At 45.8% G+C, this 16,382-nt stretch overlaps 1 protein-coding gene across 1 annotated transcript in view; it reads left to right on the top strand.

The window, feature by feature from the left end:
* The window catches only part of LOC112229881 (leucine-rich repeat-containing protein 59), an 11,363-nt gene extending 1,921 nt beyond the window's left edge, over nucleotides 1-9,442 (top strand). Inside the window, exons 5-8 of the mRNA XM_024396010.2 lie at nucleotides 719-823; nucleotides 1,247-1,319; nucleotides 7,610-7,804; nucleotides 7,903-9,442. Of these exons, the coding sequence (XP_024251778.1) occupies nucleotides 719-823; nucleotides 1,247-1,319; nucleotides 7,610-7,804; nucleotides 7,903-8,255 (726 nt within the window). The 3' untranslated portion in view covers nucleotides 8,256-9,442. The remainder of the gene's footprint in view (nucleotides 1-718; nucleotides 824-1,246; nucleotides 1,320-7,609; nucleotides 7,805-7,902) is intronic.
* Nucleotides 9,443-16,382: the final 6,940 nt, after the last annotated feature.

The raw sequence follows: 16,382 nt of genomic DNA on the forward strand, positions 1-16,382 counted from the left end.
AACAATAGTTCTAGCAGGCAAACTACAGAACAATATAAGGCCCATGTTCACTGGTGCCATTCTGCTGGAAATACATTTGACCTGGAACTAGAGTGAATTTATTCAGAGCAATTACGAGTCCCAAATAAGTGGTCTTAATGCGTGGGTGTATGGAAATACTGCTGACTTGGCAAAATAAGTTAGTGATGATACTTCTCATGTAATAGAGGAAAAATATACATTTCCCCAACATCAGCGTAGAGACAGCTCAAATGTATTCACCCCCTGGGTCCCAAAAGTCCCACTATTCTCCTGGCATTTTACTACTATTATTAATTAATATGGTCATCTGCTTAATTCTATAATATATAGCAATATTTACTGTTCATTTATTTTTGGTGGACACAGATATTATGTGTAAAGCTCTGAATGAGCTGGGAATAAACTTTGAATCCAACCATCAACAGTAGGAAAGGCTAACTGTACTCAGCCAATCCATAACCTTTTACGACAATCTGAAAATTCTATTGACAGACAGTTAATTACAAACAGTTTTAAAAACATTAAGTCATATGTGCCTTTCATCACCAAGACTACACAGTAAACTCTACAATTAGCCAATTATCTTTGAGCTGGGTAATATTGGTGAACTCAACACGACCACAGTGGCATATGGATGGAGGTTGAAGACAGAAAACACTTCACACAGTCTTCTTTTTTCCCCTTTGTCTGTCCGCAGAACCTGAAGTGGCTGGATCTGAAGGACAACCCTCTGGAAATCAACCTGGCCAAGGCTGCAGGAGACTGTCTGGATGAGAAACAGTGTAAACAATGTGCTGCCAAGGTAAGACTGGGATGGAGAGAGAGATGGGAAGGTTGGCAGAGGGAAGTTGAGGAGATTCAGCAACTCTTGGAGGACAATGGAAGTTGATAATAACGTTTCTTCATAAGAGATTGCATTTTAATTTAACTAGGAAAGTCAGTTAAGAACAAATTCTTAGTTACAATGACTGCCTACCCCGGCCAAACCCTAACGACGCTGCGCCAATTGTGCACTGCCCTATGGGGCTCCCAATCATGGCCAGTTGTGATACAGCCTGGAATTGAACCAGGGTCTGTAGTGATGCCTTTAGCCCTGAGATGCAGTACCTTAGACCGCTGCGCCACTCAGGAGGATAGAGAGAGAGGAAGGAGACGTTGAGATGGACTAGAGGTATGTTGGGTTCTAGCTTGGTGCAGTGTAATTTCAACTACAGTGTGATTGTAGGTTCTCCAGCACATGAGGATCCTTCAGGAAGAGGTAGACAAAGAGAGGGAGCGGCGCCTCCTAAAGGACAAAGGTAGGTACAATACCGTTGCCAGTGGTCAGTCATTGGGCTCCGCCTGAGTCTGCTTCCAACATGGCACCCTTTTCCCTCTAGTGTAGTACTTTTGACCAAAGCATAGGGCTCTAATTAAAAGTAGTGCACTATATGGGGGAAAAGGGTGCCACTTTTCCCCATATAGCCTAGGATTGCTAGAAGCTATCAAATAAAATGCTATTGGTCGCATACACATTTAGCAGATGTTATTACAGGTGTAGCGAAATGCTTGTGTTCTTAGCTCCAACAGTGCAGTAATATCTAACAATACACACAAATCTAAAAGTAAAAGAATGGAATTAAGAAATATTAGGATGAGCAATGTCGTAGTCCGGAGTATAAATATGTATGTATATATGTGTGTGTGGTAGGTTGTATAGACATTATGGACAGTATGTGGATATAATATGTAGTATATCTGAAGAATACGTGTATAGAATAGTAAATGTACAGTAATAGTTGAATAGGATGGCATTGACTAGAATACAGTATATATATTTTGAACAGTATGTAAACATGATTTAAATGACCGGTGTTCCATTGTTAAAGTGTTCCATGTCTATGTACATAGGGCAGCAGCCTCTAAGGTGTAGGGTTGAGTAACCCGGGTGGTAGCCGGCTAGTGACAGTGACTTAAGTTCAGGGCAGAGTACTGGATGGAGGCCGGCTAGCGACGGCTATTTAACAGTCTGATGGCCTTGAGATAGAAGCTGTTTTTCAGTCTGTTGGTTCCAGCTTTGATGCACCTGTACTCTCTCTCCTTCTGATGATAGCAGGTTGAACAGGCAGTGGCTTGGCTGGCTGATGATCTTTTTGGCCTTCCTGTGACCTTGGGTGCTGTGTAGCGTTGCACATTTTGGGGAATATTCAGAGATGGAAACTTTCCGTGGGAATTAACGGAAATATATGAAAATTAATATTAATGTAGATGTTTTTTGCATTGGATATATTTACCATATCATATGGAGACAGAAACATAAACATTTTACCTTATCATAAGTAGACATATTTACAAATTATTAAATCCTTCTAATAGAAAAAAACCCAAAACAATTTAGTTACGAATTGAACTTTAATTAAATGAGTTGACTCTTCACATGGGATGATTTCACTGAACAAAAGAAAGGAAATATTAAATGATCCCCAATGATCCATCACATCTCCCAAAAAACGTTTTCAACAAACATCTGTAAAATGATAGTGTAGAAACTAAAGCTTTGGTTGTCTTCATCTCAGGCTTCCATGTCTTCTCTCTGGACCTCATCAATGTCGCCCTCTTAAACATCAGACTCTGAGGCCTCATCTTCACTGTCACTTTCCAACCTTGTTGAAGATGGCCCATTGTCAGACTCAAAAAGCCTCAAATTTGCCTGGATCGCCACCCATTTTTAACCCTTGTATTGTTCAGCCTGTTGTGTGCTTTGGTGTGTGTGTTCCTAAACAAGGACCAGTTGTGCTCTGAGGCGGCAGATGTTGGTGAGATTTGGAGGATGATGGAGGCAACAGGGGAAAGAGCCTCCGATCCACAAAGTCCCTTCCTCCAGGTGGCTGATGAGATATGTTGGCACGACTGCCATATTGCATCTCCATCCCAAAGCCCTTGCTGGAAGTGTACTTTGCCAGACTGCCAAAAACATTGCCCTTATCCAGGCCAAGGTGGTGAGACACGGTAGTGATGACACCATAGGCCTTGTTGATCTTTGCACCAACATGTACGCTGCTTGGAGCAACAGTGAAGTGGGCAGGGCAGCATGGATTTCTTCTCTTACATCAGCAAGCAGAGTCTGAACATCAGACAGGATGGCATTGTCTCCCTCAATCCGTGCAATGGCTACTGCTATATGTTTCAGGAGTTTCAGGCTGATTACCACTCTCTTCCAGAATACATCATCCAGGAGGATCCTCTTGATGAGTCTGTCCATATTGGCAAACTGTGATATGGCAATTTCTTGGTGAGACTCTTTCCCCTCCAGGAGACTGTCAAACATGATGACAACACCACTGGGCAGCTTCAATGTGGTGCTCTTATTCTTCTCACTTTGCTTGGTGAGGTAGATTGCTGCTATAGCTTGATGACCCTTCCCATACCTAACCATTTCCTTGGCTCTCTTGTAGAGTGTATCCATTGTTTTCAGTGCCATGATGTCCTTGAGGAGCAGATTCAATGCATGAGCAGCACAGCCAATGGGTGTGATGTGAGGGTAGGACTCCTCCACTTTAGACCAAGCAGCCTTCATGTTCACAGCATTGTCTGTCACCAGTGCAAATACCTTCTGTGGTCCAAGGTCATTGATGACTGCCTTCAGCTCATCTGCAATGAATTGACTGGTGTGTATGTTGTCCCTTGTGGCTGTGCTCTTGTAGAATACTGGTTGAGGAATGGAGATGTAGTTAATTATTCCTTGCCCACGAACGTTCGACCACCCATCAGAGATGATTGTAATACAGTCTGCTTTCTCTATGATTTGCTTGACCTTCACTTGAACTCTGTTGAACTCTGCCTCCAGTAAATGAGTAGATAAAGCATGTCTGGTTGGAGGGTGTATGCTGGGTGAAGACCATTCAGAAATCTCGTTCAATACACATTGCCTGTGAGCATCAGAGGTGAACCAGTTGCATACACTGCTCGAGCAAGACATTCATCTGCATTTCTCTGATTACGTTCCTCCATTGAGTCAAAAGAAAATTCTGATTCCAGGAGGACCATGAGCTGTTGCTGTCGATAAGGTGTCTGCTTCATCATTTTCACCTCGAATAGAAGCAGAGGGACTTTAGTCAGAGGTAGCTTGTTGTGAGCGCTGAGGGAACTTGGCCAGATGATTCTGTATCTTTGTTGCATTCATCACAAATGATTTGACACAGTATTTGCAAATGTACACAGCTTTTCTTCTACATTAGCTGCAGTGAAATGTCCCCACACATCAGATAATGCCCGTGGCATTTTTCTGTTGCGCCTTTTTCACCACACTGCGGGTGGACCATTTCAAATAGTCAGTGATTGGTACGCAGAGGAACTTTTACCTTCTCCACTGCGGCCCCGTCGATGTGGATAGGGGCATGCTCCCTTTGCTGTCTCCTGAAGTTCCACGATCTGTTCTTTCGTTTTGTGGACGTTGAGGGAGAGGTTATTTTCCTGGTACCACTCCGCCAGGGCCCTCACCTCCTCCCTTGTGGTTGTTGGTAATCAGGCCTACTACTGTTGTGTGGTCTGCAGACTTGATGATTGAGTTGGAGGCGTGCGTTGCCAAGCAGTCATGGGTGAACAGGGAGTACAGGAGGGGGCTGAGCATGCCCCCATGTGGGGCCCCTGTGTTGAGGATCATGGTGGGACAGGTGTTGTTTCCTACCTTCAGCACCTGAGGGCGGCCTGTCAGGAAGTTCAGGACCCAGTTGCACAGGGCGGGGTCAGACCCAGGGCCCCGAGCTTAATCATGAGCTTGGAGGGTACTATGGTGTTGAAGGCTGAGTTATAGTCAATGATTAGCATTCTTGCAGTGCGATGGCATCATCCGTGGCTCTATTGGGGCGGTCTAGGGCAGGTATTCCCAAACTAGCCTCGTTTCAAGCAATGCCATCGGCGGTACGCCAAATACAAATGTGATTCACATTCTTCACATTTTCAAACAGTACATTTATATTTTTCAACGGGGCTATGCAAATATAATAACAACACAATGTCAAATACAGGTATCCTAGTCAAATAATTAACATCCAATCACATTAACCGTTACTCTCTCACGGGGAAACCTTTACTCTTGCACAGACATTTAGAAATGAAACATAACTATTTGAAAAATAAGCCACGGGAGTTTTTGGAGTGAGAATAAAGACAACTTTCGAGTAGTAAGACGTGTAAAAGCAACACAAACCATTAATAAGAAGGTACTAGAAGCCTCTTATATGGTGAGCTACCGAGTGGCTAGAACAGGCAAGCCTCATACTATTGTGGAGGACTTAATTCTTCCTGCTGCTACGGATATGATTGGGACAATGCTGGGGGAAAAGCCCCAAAAAACTATACAATGTCTTCATCAAACAACACTGGCACAGCTCCTGGGGGGTCAATTAGGAAAGACATTCTCTTCTGCAAATGACTGGAAACCAGGACAACATGAGAGGATATTTAAGTACTGGAAAGCTTTGTGACATCAAATGGACTTTGGTGGTCAAGATGTGTTGGTATCTGTACTGATGGAGCAAAAGCCATGACCTGGAGACTTAGTGGAGTGGTAACGCGCGTGCAAGTAGTTGCTCCCGGTGCCACTTGGGTACACTGCAGCATCCACCAAGAGGCTCTGCTGCCAGGGGAATACCTGACAGCTTGAAAGTCGTTTTGGACACTACAGTGAAAATGGTTAACTTTGTTAATTAAAGCAAGGCCACTGAACTCTCGTGTATTTTCTGCATTATGCAATGATAAGGGCAGCAACCATGTAACGCTTTTATAACATACAGAAGTGCGCTGGTCATCAAGGGGCAAAGTATTGACACGCTTTTTTGAATTGAGAGAAGTGCTTAAAGTTTACTTTACTGACCATAATTTTCACTTGTCTGACCGCTTGCATGATGAGTTTCTCATACGACTGGCCTATCTGGGTGATGTTTTTTATCACCTGAATGATCTGCATCTAGGATTACAGGGACTCTCCGCAACTATATTCAATGTGCGGGACAAAATTGAGGCTATGATTAAGAAGTTGGAGCTCTTCTCTGTCTGCATTAACAAGGGCAACACACAGGGCTTTCCATCATTTTTTTTGTGTGCAAATGAACTCAAGCTTACAGACAATGTCAAACGGGATATAGCGACGCACCTGAGTGAGCTGGGTGCACAATTACGCAGGTACTTTCCCGAAAACGGACGACACAAACAACTGGATTCGTTATCCCTTTCATGCCCTGCCTCCAGTCCACTTACCGATATCTGAACAAGAGCGCCTCTTCGAAATTGCAACAAGCAGTTCTGTGAAAATTTAATTTAATCAGAAGCCACTGCCAGATTTCTGGATAGGGCTGCACTCAGTGTATCCTGCCTTGGCAAATTGTGCTGTTAGCATGAAAACTAAATACAGACACAGACTGTGTGTGGAAAATGATTTAAGAATGAGACTCTCTCCAATACAACACAACATTGCAGAGTTCCGTGCATTCTTTCAAGCACACCCTTCTCCTTAACCTGTGGTGAGTTATTCACAATTGTTGATGAACAAATAAGGTTTTATATGTAAGATGGCTAACTAAAGAGCTAAATTATTGATTATTCTATTATTATTTGTGCCCTGGTCCTATAGGAGCTCTTTGTCACTTCCCACGAGCCGGGTTGTGACACAAACTATCACTCATTCCTATATTTAATATATGTATCGTATAGTGTGTGTGTGGCAGGCTTACAATGTTGGCAAAAAACAACATTTGAGAGTGCGCTGACCATGGTGCTAGAGGGGATATGCGGCTGGAGGTGGAATGTTTGAAAGGGTACGGGACTATAAAAAGTTTGGGAACCACTGGTCTAGGGTGTCAAGTAAGGTGATATGATCCTTAACTAGCTTCTCAAAGCGCTTCATGATGACAGAAGTGAGTGCTACCGATCGATAGTCATTTCATTCAGTTACCTTTGCGTTCTTGGGTACAGGAACAATAGTGGACATCTTGAAACAAGTGGGGAAGGCAGACTGGGATAGGGAGAGATTGAATATGTCCGTAAACACTCCAGCCAGCTGGTCTGTGCAAGCTCTGAGGACGAGAGCTAAATGCGGCTAGGGATGCTCTCTGGGCCGGGAGTCTTGCGGGGGTTATCACGTGGTTAATATGTCTTACTCACGTCGGCCACGGAGAAGGAGAGCCCACAGACCTCGGGAGTGTCCAGTGTTGGTGGCACTGTATTATCCTCAAAGCGGGCGAAGAAGGTGTTTAGCTTGTCCAAGGGCAAGACGTCGGTGTCCGCGACGTTGCTGGTATTCCCTCTGTAATCCGTGATTGTCTTGAGTCCCTGCTGCATACGTCTCACTATGGGTTCACTCGTGATATTTCATACTGTTTTAACATTGTTAGCTCAGAGCAGCTGATAGTCAGTAATATCTAGCTTGCCATGATTATAGCTAGGAATTTGATTAAATTCAATAAACATTATCATTCCCCACTGGGCAATCATTGAATGAGACAACAAACATGTTAATGGAAGCCGCAGGAGAGTGTACAAAACATTAAGAACACAGAGTGAACATATCAAAACTTTATGTTCATCTTTTTTCTTTCTTCCTTGGCATTAGAACTGGAAAAGAAGAAAGAGACGAAACAGAGAGAGAGGGAGGCGAAAGAGAGGGAGGCTCGTAAACGAGAGAAGGCAGAGGGGAAGGAGAGGAAGAGGAAGGAGTACAACGCTCACATGGCTGCCTTAGCTGTCCAGGAACAGAAGAATAAGAGAAAGGAGGAGAAGAAAAAGCGGAATGGACAGATGGCAGCAGGTATGTAATGGGGGCGTTCCAGGTTGTCTTTAATGCAGTTGTGCAGTGCACGTGTTGACTATACAGCGAACATCACTTACTCACTTCTCTCTCTCCAGATAAGAAAGCAGCAGCTGAATCCACCCCCAAAGCCCAAAGACGTTCTCTCATTGGCCTGCTTTTCAAGCTCCTCCTCCTGGTGCTGCTGGGATTGGCTGGAGTTGTCGGGGTATGTCATCTGACCGGGCTAAAGGAGGAGGCAGTATGCGCGCCAATCAACATTGCTGTGGATGACGGCCTATCCTGGATCCGGGAACAGGAAGTAGATGTGAGGGTCAGAGAGCTGGTACAGGAAGTTGATATCAGAGCCAGAGAGCTGCTGCAGAAACTAACCTCTCTGGCGCCGCATTTCCTCGAACCGCTCGGCGTCGCACCCACGGCAACGGAACCTGTGGAAACGTTAGAAAACTGAGTAAGGAAGGAAGGTAGGACTGGCGAGAAAAAAAGAAAGATAGACGACCAGCTTAAATTCCTATGGAATTGTCCTTTCGTCGCTCCTGGTTTCCTCTGTTTTGTACGCTCTCTTTTTAACCAGTGGCTGTCTGCGTCACAAGTTACTCACACCCTAGTCTCACACCCTAGTTCCCTAAAGTGTGGGACTCTATTGCAAAGTAGTGCACTATTAAAAAGGGAATAGGGTGTGATTGGAGGCTTTCCCTGTGACTCATGTGCACACTCCCAAGTCAACCCCCAGCCCCTACTACCCCCTAGGCACGGTAGATCTGAAAGGTCTGGATAAGTGTATTCAATATGGTGGAAACGCAAACTTCCCCATCACAGGGCAAGGTCAAGATACATTATATATACCACACCTGTCCATTCCTTTCATATCTACACAGGTGCACAGGACGTAAAGGGTAGGGGTTGATTTGGGATTGGGCAATAGTAACAGACTCCGTCTGTGCTGCGTCAAAGTCTTAAGAGTCCAACTGGGCCTCCCGAGTGGCGCAGCGGTCTACGGCACTGCAGTGCTAGAGGCGTCACTACAGATCTGGCTTAGATCCCTGGCTGCGACCGGGAGACCCATGAGGCGGCGCACAATTGGCCCAGCGTCGTCCGGGTTAGGGGAGGGTTTGGCCGGATGGGATGTCCTTGTTCCATTGCGCACTAGCGATTCCTCGGTCGTCAGTTGCACAGTGTTTTTTTCCAACACATTGGTGCGGTTGGCTTCTGGGTTAAGCGGGCAGTATGTCAAGAAGCAGTGCGGCTTGGCAGGGTCATGTTTCGGAGGACGCATGGCTGTCCACCTTAGCCTCTCCCGAGTCCGTATGCGAGTTGCAGTGATGGGACAAAAACTTTAACGACCAATTGGATATCACGAAATTGGGAGGCAAAAGGGGTAAAATATTATTATTATTTTTATTTTGTAATAGAGTCCAACTGCCAATCAGAGCCAGGTATTGGCCAGAATTTGAGCCAATCAGATCATAATATAAATGGTATCTGTGGTTGGTTGGGGCAGTCTGAGCATGTGCAGTGAGGCTGTAAATATGGAGTAATCCTGTGTCTTCCATCTGGGGCAAGTTGGTTGCATTCATTTTTGTAACGCTACATCTCTGCTCAAGGACTGTCAACATCAATAAATGCCTTTAAGCTGGAGGATTGTCTCTGTAGTTTTTGCAGAGATGTGTACGTGAGAATGGAGCATTGTGGCATGCCTCAGTTTATTGAATCAATGGAAAACCTTCTATAGCAGCCACAGGCCAGGGGAACCTTCTTCCAATCAAAACGCACCATTCCAGGTATCCGACTGTACCCAGAATGCCTTGCTCCGACACAGGAGGAGAAGGAGGAAGTTGCCCCTAAACACTGATCTAAGGTCTGTTTTCCGTTAAGGTTAGGATTGGGATGGGGAAGCTGGTTTTCTTCCAGGTGGACAGGAAATGCACCTGGACCCCCCCCACCCCTCGGGGAAGGATATTGGACCAGGTGTCACATTAGTGTCCTACTACATACTCCATACAAGTGGACATGGGAGTGAACAAGTGCATACAGGTATGTTAATCATGGTAAAACAAGTTCCCCAAGTCCTTTCGTGGCTCAAGTAAGTCGGATCCAGAATGACCCATAGTTGAGTTGGTTTCAAAGACTCAAAACTTGCTCCTATAGTATTTGAAAAAATAATCCTTTCCACTATATTATCAAATGACTGTAAATTATTTTGTGAAGACATTATCTATCAGCTGCTAATGATGTCAACCCACCTCCTCAACCCGAGAAACCTTGCGAGGGCAGTGCCTCACCTCCATCTTTCTTCCTCTTCTTTTTCCCCCGCCCCCTTTCCTGCTGCTTGTTTCTTTTGGCTCTGGGGCTTCTGGGATCTAAAAGCAAAACAAGCTGTTATTTTTTTGCAAAATGGTGGACTTTTATGGGACACGGCTTGATGTTTCTACAAGAGATAGCTAAAAGTCCCCTTTCCCACCCCTTCCACCTAAACACTATTCCTCCCTTACACTTACTTGAAATGGTAACACTTTAATTAATGCGTTATAAACTATTATAAATACCACCATAAGGGGGCTGTTGCATAGTCCCTACATAGTGCACTACTTTTGACCAGAGTCCTATATAGTGCAGTACGCTATGGACCCTGGTCAAAAGTAGTGCACTATATAGGGTACCATTTGGGATGCAGACCAAATCTTCCTCTCCAGGCCACTCACCTGAAGTACTTATCCAAGTCTATGACCACCAGGGTTGGGGAGCCTGCAGACCCAAGTCTACAGTCTGCACTGTAGCCCCTCTTTGTGTGAGGGGTGAGGGCAGCATCTGGCCACAGTGTATTTCCTAATAGTTGTAAATGTTTATCTTCTGTTTGCTTGAACTACTGTATTTTAATAATGAATTGTTATGAGACAAGGTACTTTTCTTTGAATACTTTGATGTCCTTTAAAATGATAGTTGAGGCATCTCTTAGGGATAGCCCAGAATGTAGCGGGTCCCTGTACTAACACTGGTGTGATAAAGCCATTTAATTGCAATGAATGTATCTTGTTCTATTTACCATACTATATGGTCAGGATACTTTTCTGTCAGAGACAGAATGGCCATCTGTTAAATGATATTAAAGCCATTGTCTGTTGAGGTGTCAACATTTTGGAATGAATGCAATGATGCCAAGAAAAATGTATATGTGAGTTTGTGTGTATCCAATCATGACCGTGAACTGCCAACGTCACTACCTTCTGTATAACCAGAGTGTAGAATTCCATTTAACACATTTGTAGAAAAATGATATGACCAGTTGTATTCCTAAATATACTCAACTAGCAGAAACCCACCTTGACAAGAAGTGAAACAAACAAAAAACCTTGATCAAATCTTTAGACTAAAACCGTTAATCCATTCATAATGAATTCGCACATGTAAGAATGTATTTGGTTGCAAATGCAACTGGGGCTTGTAAATAATTGCTAGGCTACTAATTTTAAATTCACAGCTGACTACTTTGTTGTGACCATAAAAATAAAATAAAAATATAGTTGTGACTGGATACAACAAACTCATTTGGTTGCCAAGGTGAATGGCTTTGTAAAACATCTTCCCAGCTTCACAATCATGTTCAGATTGTGAAGTCGTGTTGTAAAATTTCTCACAGTGTGAAAATGTTCTCAGTTCAATAACATTACATCTCTACGTGGATGGCTGAGCTCGTGTGGAAAATAACATCTTTGAACAATGTCAAATAACTAGTGGAGATGTGAAACAGTTTCAACTTTGGCTAAAACCTAGCTTTTATATTAGGTTTATTTAGCTATACAAACAATGTAATCGAGTTAATTTTCCCACCGCTAAAGAAAGATCTGGTTTTACTCTAAACCACCCGCGGGCTGGATTTTAAAGCATATTGGTGTACATAAATCCAATGGCACACAACAGTTTGCGTGTGGCAGGTGTGTGTGAATAAACCTATGGCCATTAACTGCTGTGCTGACATTGCTCCCCAACGTGCACATTCCAGCTCGTCAGCAGAAACACGAAGTGGAATCAAACCATAGCAACGCCCTGCACAGATATTGTAGCTGTGGATCAGGTTGATGAAGTCATCAACAGGTACTTGCATCACTGTGTGGGCCTCGGATACACACACATGGTAGAAATGTGAAACTACTAAAATATGGTGGAAACTCCTCTGTGTAGCCTTTGTTTACAAGTGTACATTCCGGGGAGAAAGGTAGGGAATGGAGCCACGGCCACTCTTCCACCCACCTGGATCCACAGCCACGGCCACTCTTCCACCCACCTGGATCCACAGCCACGGCCACTCTTCCACTCACCTGGATCCACAGCCACGGCCTCTCTTCCACTCACCTGGATCCACAGCCACGGCCTCTCTTCCACTCACCTGGATCCACAGCCACGGCCTCTCTTCCACTCACCTGGATCCACAGCCACGGCCTCTCTTCCACTCACCTGGATCCACAGCCACGGCCTCTCTTCCACTCACCTGGATCCACAGCCACGGCCTCTCTTCCACTCACCTGGATCCACAGCCACGGCCTCTCTTCCACTCACCTGGATCCACAGCCACGGCCTCTCTTCCACTCACCTGGATCCACAGCCACGGCCTCTCTTCCACTCACCTGGATCCACAGCCACGGCCTCTCTTCCACTCACCTGGATCCACAGCCACGGCCACTCTTCCACCCACCTGGATCCACAGCCACGGCCTCTCTTCCACTCACCTGGATCCACAGCCACGGCCTCTCTTCCACTCACCTGGATCCACAGCCACGGCCTCTCTTCCACTCACCTGGATCCACAGCCACGGCCTCTCTTCCACTCACCTGGATCCACAGCCACGGCCTCTCTTCCACCCACCTGGATCCACAGCCACGGCCTCTCTTCCACTCACCTGGATCCACAGCCACGGCCTCTCTTCCACTCACCTGGATCCACAGCCACGGCCTCTCTTCCACTCACCTGGATCCACAGCCACGACCTCTCTTCCACTCACCTGGATCCACAGCCACGGCCTCTCTTCCACTCACCTGGATCCACAGCCACGGCCTCTCTTCCACTCACCTGGATCCACAGCTACCACTATGTGTTTGATACACTCCTCTGGTCGCAGTGCTTTCACAGCCTTCGCCAGGGCCTTCTCTGCCTTCTGCCTCTCCTGCTCTAGCCTCCGTGCCTCCTTTTCCCCCTGCTATCTCTCCAGGGCCTCCCTCCTCCTCAGCGCCTTCTCTCTGGATGCCTGGATCTTCTCAGCAGTCCTCTTGGAGGGCTTCCTCTTAGCAGGGGAGCTGGAGGTGCTCCCAGCCCTGGAGAAGGGCTTTGGCAGGGGCCATAGCTGAGGGAGAGATGCCTCTGATGCCTGCCTCGGTCATCCCAGTTTGGTCCTTCACCTCCACCTTCCTCCATCCTACGGTGAATGTTTAGGCTCTGGTATGAGGTGAATAGAGGTTTGGACTCTGCGTGACCATTCGGTGCCAACAGGCCTAAACCACTAGGGGGTTCAGGGCAAGAGGGATGGTTGTCCTGTCCATTCCTGAGAGTGGAGTATGTAGGCTCCACACCCTCCTATCTTTGCTTGAGTCTCCGCTTCCTCATCATTACTACTGATCATCACAACATCAGTCACCCCATCCATGGAAGAGAGGCCGCACCCAAACCCCCTATTGCCCACAGCCTCCCTACCACTCCCTCTGAGACGGAGACAGGGGAGGAGGAGATGGGGATCTCTATATCGGAGCTGTCCAGGACCACCAGGTTTGGTTGGTCTATGTGGTTCTGGGAGGCTCGGCTGAGGGCTACGGCCGGGCTGTAGGAAGTCATACACAGGGAGATCCTTGTCCAGGACACTGGTGGAGTCACTGTAGCTGCCCATGGTGGCTCCGGTTTCAGACAGATGAGACTGACTGTAGATGGACAAAGCAGGTTAAAATCAGAAGGATGGTGTTATATTGCCGGTACCATTGGACATACATATTTAATTTACAATCTATTATGTTCTACTTTGAGACGGCCTAAAAGGCATATGCTATACAAAATAGTATCTTTATTGGCCTTCGTCTCTGGCCATATTAGCCTCGAGAAACATCTATCGGGTGCTGTTCTTCTGATGTTGTAGTTCCGCTTTAGCGGACAATGTCAGTAAGAACAGTGCTTGCTTCAGATCTCTTGAGGATGCTTTTTTACAAGTGGGATGCACTGGCCTACAACAGTAGGCCTGATTACCAACAATGACGAGACCGCCTACAGGGAGGAGGTGAGGGCCCTGGGAGGTGAGGGCCCTGGGAGGTGAGGGACATCACTCAATGTCAACAAAACAAAGTAGGTGATCGTGGACTTCAGGAAACAGCAGAGGCTGCATGCCCCTATCCACATTGATGGGACCGCAGTGAAGGAGGTGGAAAGCTTCCAAGTTCCTCGGTGTACACATCACTGACTATCTGAAATTGTCCACCCACACAGACGGTGTGGTGAAGAAGGCGCAACAGCGCCTCTTCTACCTCAGGATGCACATTTGAGAGCATCCCGTCAGGCTGTATCACCGCCTAGTATGGAAACTGCAGCGCCCGCAACCGCAGGGCTCTCCAGAGGGTGGTGAGGTCTGCCAAAAGTATCACTGGGGGCAAACTACCTGCCCTCCAGGACACCTACAGCACTCGATGTCACAGGAAGGCCAAAAAGATAATCAAGGACCTCAACCACCTGAGCTACCCTACCCTACGGCCTGTTCACTCCGCTATCATCCAGAAAGCAAGGTCAGTACAGGTGCATCAAAGCCGGGACCGAGAGACTGAAAAACAGCTTCTATCTCAAGGCCATCAGACTTAAATAGCCATCACTAGCCAGCTTCCACCCAGTTACGCAACCCTGCACGTTAGAGGCTGCTGCCCTATATACATAGACTTGGAATCACTGGCCACTTTAATAATGGAACACTAGTCACTTTAAATATGTTTACATACTGCTTTACTCATCTCAATTGTGTATATACTGTATTCTTCTGTATTTTTGTCAATGCCACTCTGACATTGCTCAATATAATATTTATACATTTCTTTATTCCATTCTTTTACTTTTAGATGTGTGTGTGTGTGTATTGTTGTGAATTGTTAGAACTACTGCACTGTTGGAGCTAGGAACACAAATATTTCGCAACACCTGCAATAACATCTGCTAAATACGTGTATGTGACCAATAAAATGTGATTTGAGGGCTACATCCCGAGGGGTTCATGTTGATTGTATGGAGATTGTGACAGCCGGTTGTTAAATGGTGTCTCTTGACAAGGCAAGAACAAGATGTAAGGAGAAGTGCTGTATTATCATAAGGAGGCTTATACTTGGAATACGGAGGAGGAATGGAGGAAAAAAGAGAGGCGGGGGAGGAATGAAGGGAAAAAGAGAGGCAGGGGAGGTCTAAAAGAGAGAGGGAGGGAGGAAGAGGGCGAGCTTGAGTCGGTTAAAAATGACAGGAAAAAAAGAGAGATGGTTTGTTAAAGAAGAATGGTAGAAAGTGTAAGCAGAGTGAATTGAAGATAGGAGGAGAAATGGAAGTGAATGAGGGCAAAGTATCGGAGGTGGTAGGTGTGGTGAAGTTCTCAGAGCCAGAGGCTTGCACCGAGGGTCAAGATAAAGATGTTTTTGAAAAAAGTGGAAATGTGAATTGTTTTGCTCTCAAGAAAAGGGTGCCAATGAAAGGAGTGATTACTGGGGTAGGGGTAAATGTGAAAGTTGACCAACTGAAGGGGCGGATTCCTGGTGTTTGATGCTCAATGTTTTGTGCGACACAGACAGGGTGGCGTGAGTGGTGAAACTGAAGTCATTGTGAGTGGTGAAACTGAAGAGTCATTGTGAGTGGTGAAACTGAAGAGTCATTGTGAGTGGTGAAACTGAAGAGTCATTGTGAGTGGTGAAACTGAAGAGTCATTGTGAGTGGTGAAACTGAAGAGTCATTGTGAGTGGTGAAACTGAAGAGTCATTGTGAGTGGTGAAACTGAAGAGTCGTTGTCTGTTCTTTTGAGTTTTGATGAGTCTTTGCCCGACAAAGTGTTGTTAGGATATAATAAGTTATCCTGTATGAGATTTTGTGCCAAATACATTACGTTGTTACAGGTGTCAAGCTCATTGGCATGTGGCAGTAGTGTGTAGGAGAGAGGTTCCTAGGTGTGAGAAGTGTGCAGAAGGGCATGAGACAAAGGAATGTGAAGCCTTGGGGAAAGTAATGGTATGTGTTAATTATAGCGGTGCCCATGGTGCTGGGGATCAGAAATGTTCCATGCGAGAGAGGCAGGTTGAGGTTTCCAGGGTTAGAGTCGTGCAGAAGTTGTCATATGCTGAGGCAGTGAAGAAAGCACAGAAAGATGGGTCGGGGGGGGTCCTGAAAGGAGTGGTGGGAGTCCTGAAAGGAGCTGTACCAGTACAGAGGGATAAACCAGCAAGTGATATACGTTCCAGTAAGATTGCATTTTTGGCATTTATAGCAATAGTTATCAACTGTACTGCTGGGATGGAAAGTAAATCACAGAAAATAGAGGTTGTGGTGGCAGCTGCAGAGAGGTATTTGGGTGTGCGAGACTTGACAT

Source organism: Oncorhynchus tshawytscha, linkage group LG25 (assembly GCF_018296145.1).
Source record: "Oncorhynchus tshawytscha isolate Ot180627B linkage group LG25, Otsh_v2.0, whole genome shotgun sequence".
NCBI classification, from domain to species: Eukaryota; Metazoa; Chordata; class Actinopteri; order Salmoniformes; family Salmonidae; genus Oncorhynchus; species Oncorhynchus tshawytscha.